This window comes from Acinonyx jubatus, chromosome D1, assembly GCF_027475565.1.
Source record: "Acinonyx jubatus isolate Ajub_Pintada_27869175 chromosome D1, VMU_Ajub_asm_v1.0, whole genome shotgun sequence".
NCBI classification, from domain to species: domain Eukaryota; kingdom Metazoa; phylum Chordata; class Mammalia; order Carnivora; family Felidae; genus Acinonyx; species Acinonyx jubatus.
Genome location: NC_069390.1, coordinates 14,110,644 through 14,114,630, shown reverse-complemented (window position 1 = coordinate 14,114,630; position 3,987 = coordinate 14,110,644). Strand labels below are relative to the sequence as shown.

The 3,987-nt window shown below is 35.9% G+C and overlaps 1 protein-coding gene across 1 annotated transcript; it reads right to left on the bottom strand.

Moving 5' to 3' along the window:
• Positions 1 to 713: 713 nt before the first annotated feature.
• Positions 714 to 1,655, bottom strand: LOC106986255 (olfactory receptor 10AG1-like; the record flags this gene model as incomplete). The annotated part of the gene is made up of 1 exon (XM_027072664.2): positions 714 to 1,655. A coding segment is annotated over one exon (942 nt), but the record flags the coding sequence as incomplete, so codon positions are not given.
• Positions 1,656 to 3,987: the final 2,332 nt, after the last annotated feature.

The window sequence follows — 3,987 nt, the reverse complement described above, 5'->3', positions numbered from 1 at the left end:
TAAGTATGTCCATTATACTTGTTTGAGTCATTTATCCAAAACAATTCAGTGGTATCTCCAGTGTTGGATCACACGATTTTTGGTCAATTATGATTTTTTGAAGCAAAGGGCGATTGATTTTACTGGCTTGCTTTCAGGTTAAAACAGAAGGATGACATTAAAAGAATAAAGAGCAGTATTTTTTTTTTTTTGCTTTCATTACCAGCAAAATGTGTTCACTAAAGAAAATTTAGACAAAAGAGGAAAAAACCTAAAACAACAAAACTGTCTCTCATGTGTGAACATTTTGATGTATTTCTTCCATCTTTTTAAACATAGTTGTGTTTGATTTAAATCCTATGCCTGCAGAAAAATTTATAAATTATCAGCCATGTGAGTCCTTACAAAGCAAACATCCTATAACTACTGCTCAAGTCAGCTATAGAAAAATATAAAGTGCCATCACTAGTAACTTTGGGGGAGAAGTAAAGTGGTGCCTGGTGGGATTGGCTGGATGGATACTTAGCTTCTTAATTGCTTATCAGCAGGGCAACCATGTGGATACAATCCTGATATCAGAGAGTCCAGCATAAAACAAACTCAGCAATGAGTAAACATAATCAATGTATAGTAATGTAGGAAAGCAAACTGAACATTAATTTTCGATTACAATATGGCAGACTTAAATAAGAAAACAGAAAATGAGCTCAAATCGGAAGCTAATACATTAAACATTAAGGTAACAATTTTCTCAAGGCCATCATGGCATCCTTATTTCTCAGAGTGTATATCATAGGATTAAACATTGGGGTGACAATGGTATAGAAAAGAGAGAGAAACTTGTCTGCTCTGGAAGAATGTTTAGACTTGGGCCGTAAATATGTGATGATTGCAGATCCAAAGAACATCACAACAACTGTGATATGAGACGAGCAGGTGGAGAAAGCTTTGGTTCGTCCTGTTGCTGATGGCAACCTGAGAATGGTGGAGATGATTTTGATGTAGGATCCAAGTATCAACAGAAAGGGGATCGTAACAAACAGCACAGCGACTGTAAAGACTAACATCTCATTCAGGAATGTGTCCCCACAGGCCAACTTGAGTAGTGGAGGGATGTCACAGAAAAAGTGATTGATTTGGTTAGACCCACAAAATGGCAGAGAGAAAATTTGGTATGTCTGTCCTGTCTCCACTGGAACTCCAGTGATCCAGCAGGCCACTACCATCTGGACACAGACCTTGTGGTTCATAACTAAAAGATAGTGCAGAGGGTTACAAATGGCCACGTAGCGGTCATAGGCCATCACTGTCAGAAGGAGGCACTCTATGTTTCCAAGCGTAAGGACAAAACTCATTTGTGTTGCACAGGCAAACAAAGAAATATTTCTTTTCTGAGTCCAAAGGTTTGTGAGCATTCTGGGAAGAGTGACAGATACAAAACAGATTTCCAAGAAGGAAAAATTACTAAGGAAAAAATACATGGGCGTCTGAAGAGCCTGGTCAACCCTGACTATGAGAACAATGATGCCATTTCCCATCAGAATTATCACATAGACAAAGAGAAATATTACAAAAAGAAACATTTGAAGATTGGGAATATCAGAAAATCCCAAAAGAACAAATTCCGTCACTGAAGTGAGATTTACTTCTGCTGTTTTTTTCTCCATCTGTGAAAATAGTGAAATTAGTTATTTATCTTTTGGGGGCTGTTTTCTAATTTTATGGACAAAAGGAACTTAGGGGAAATTAGTACATAAAATTTCTATTGTTTACTAATTTCCAGCTTTTCATATCCTGGGCATAAAGAACACAACTAATGGAGAAATTCGAAATATATCAACATAGTTAATATGTAATACAAGGTTAGAATTTGACTGAAAATGATGTGTTGTAGAATTGTTAATTTTCAATTTTTGTATGTTTGTGTCCAGAGAAAATTAATCCATTTTATCCTTTATATGTTGACAAACAGAATCCTGAGACAGAAACCTTTACATCACTTTTTCCTTGTGGTATGTTACCACCAAATTTTGAGATATATTTTTTTGTTACTTCTCAATTCTTCCAGGAAGCCTTTTTTTTTTTTTTTTTTTTTTTTAAGAGAGACAGAGAGACAGAGAGAGAGAGAGAGCATGAGCAGGGAGGGACCAAGGGAAAGAGAAAGAGAATCTTAAGTGGGCTCCATGCCTCAACGTGGAGACCCAGCAGGGCTCTATCTCAAGACTGTGAGATCATGACCAGAGGCAAAGTCAAGAGTAAGTCGCTTAACTAACTGAGCCACTTAGATGCCCCCATGTGGCTTTTTATAAGTACCAGCTTGCCTTCCATTCCATACCTCACAGCTGTAGCTCTTACTGTTTGTGTATGCACTTTATTTGAAACCATTCTGGTTTCATTTATTTATCAATATAAAATAAACAACATGGTCATCAGATGTTATAATGAAAGATCTTTTCTTTATCTTGTCCAAACATGTAGTAGATATTTGATAAATGCTTTCTGAACTATTCCTTATTAATAATGGCAATATTGAAGGAATTACATGGATAATTTGATTTCTGAAACTCTGCCTAGCAAATTTATCCTCAAATGACTTGCTCACTGCCATTGGTCACTTTCATTGAAAAATTCTCATTTTAATAACATATCGGAACTGAAAAACAAAAATCATGATAGAACACTATAGATTATTATAAAATATCATTGTGAGACAGTTTCCAGAAACATCAAAGGCAGAGAATATATATTTTAGCTAGCAAGTGAGCAAGTACATTGTGATCATGAGGAATTAATGAGACCTACAGAGACTCAATTATCTATTCATGTATTGAGATATAGGTGGACAATATAGAAATTTAAACAAAAAAAGGCAATTATACCATTACATAATGTCTGGAAAAACAAAAGACAAAAATGATTTTGACTAAGTTGTCATTGTGTTGATCAAGTGCTTGCAATAAGATTTCCCATTTAGTCTAAAATAATCTTCTTGAATTGAGTGTTGATTTCTTCATGGTATATTATAGATGGAGGTACTTAGGATCAAAGATTTGCATGACTAAACTATAAAAAAAAAAGTTCTATTTGGGTCCTAAGATTCATAAGCATTCGGGGAAGGTAATAGATAACACTGTATAGCAGATTTCCAAGAAGGAAAAACTGCCAAGCAAATATAATGCTACATGGGAGTTGAGATCAGGGTCCAATTCTGTCAGAACTACGGTGACATTGCCCATCAGCATAATGATGTAGACAACCAAGTACAATCCAAATAGAAACCACTGGAGATGGGGATAGCTGCAAAATCCAAGAGAACACATTCCATTAATTTGGTTAGATTTTTTGTCTGGGCATTTTTCCTGGTGTTTCACCTGTGGAAGGAGAAATCTAGCTTGTGCTTTTTACTGTACCTGCCTTGACATTGCTTGTTCTTTAGACTGACTCAAAATGTCCAGATGGGCTTTCGTGATCCTTGCCGTTGTTATCAATTTAAGGATGCTATCATTGATATGTGTCCCATTCTTCCAGTTTAGATCCTGTGGCTTATCACTGTCAAACTCCCTTGAAATTTGCTTCAGGGCCATTCCATGATACTTTCTGAACACAGCCCAGGATAAAAAAATTATACCCCACTCAGCACAGGCTCTGGAACATTGACTACACTGAGGACAGACCTATTACTTTGACATTTGGTTTTCTACTTAACTGCACTTCTTCACAACCCTATTGTACATTCCACGAATTCTCCATGCAGTAGCACTTTATCTTAAAGCATCTTTTCACATATATTTTCAGCTACCTTTTTCAGGTTTTCACTCCTCTGTCCTTATTTGCTGATTTTGAGCATAAATGTCCCTATTATTCAGTCCAAATCACTAAATAGTTTTTAAAGATATGTTAGAATTGTTATCGTGCCCATAAGAATATCCTGTAGAAGGTTACTACGTGGAAAACGTGAGAGGATTTTATTCAGAAAAATTAACTTGAGAACATTGATTCAGATTAACA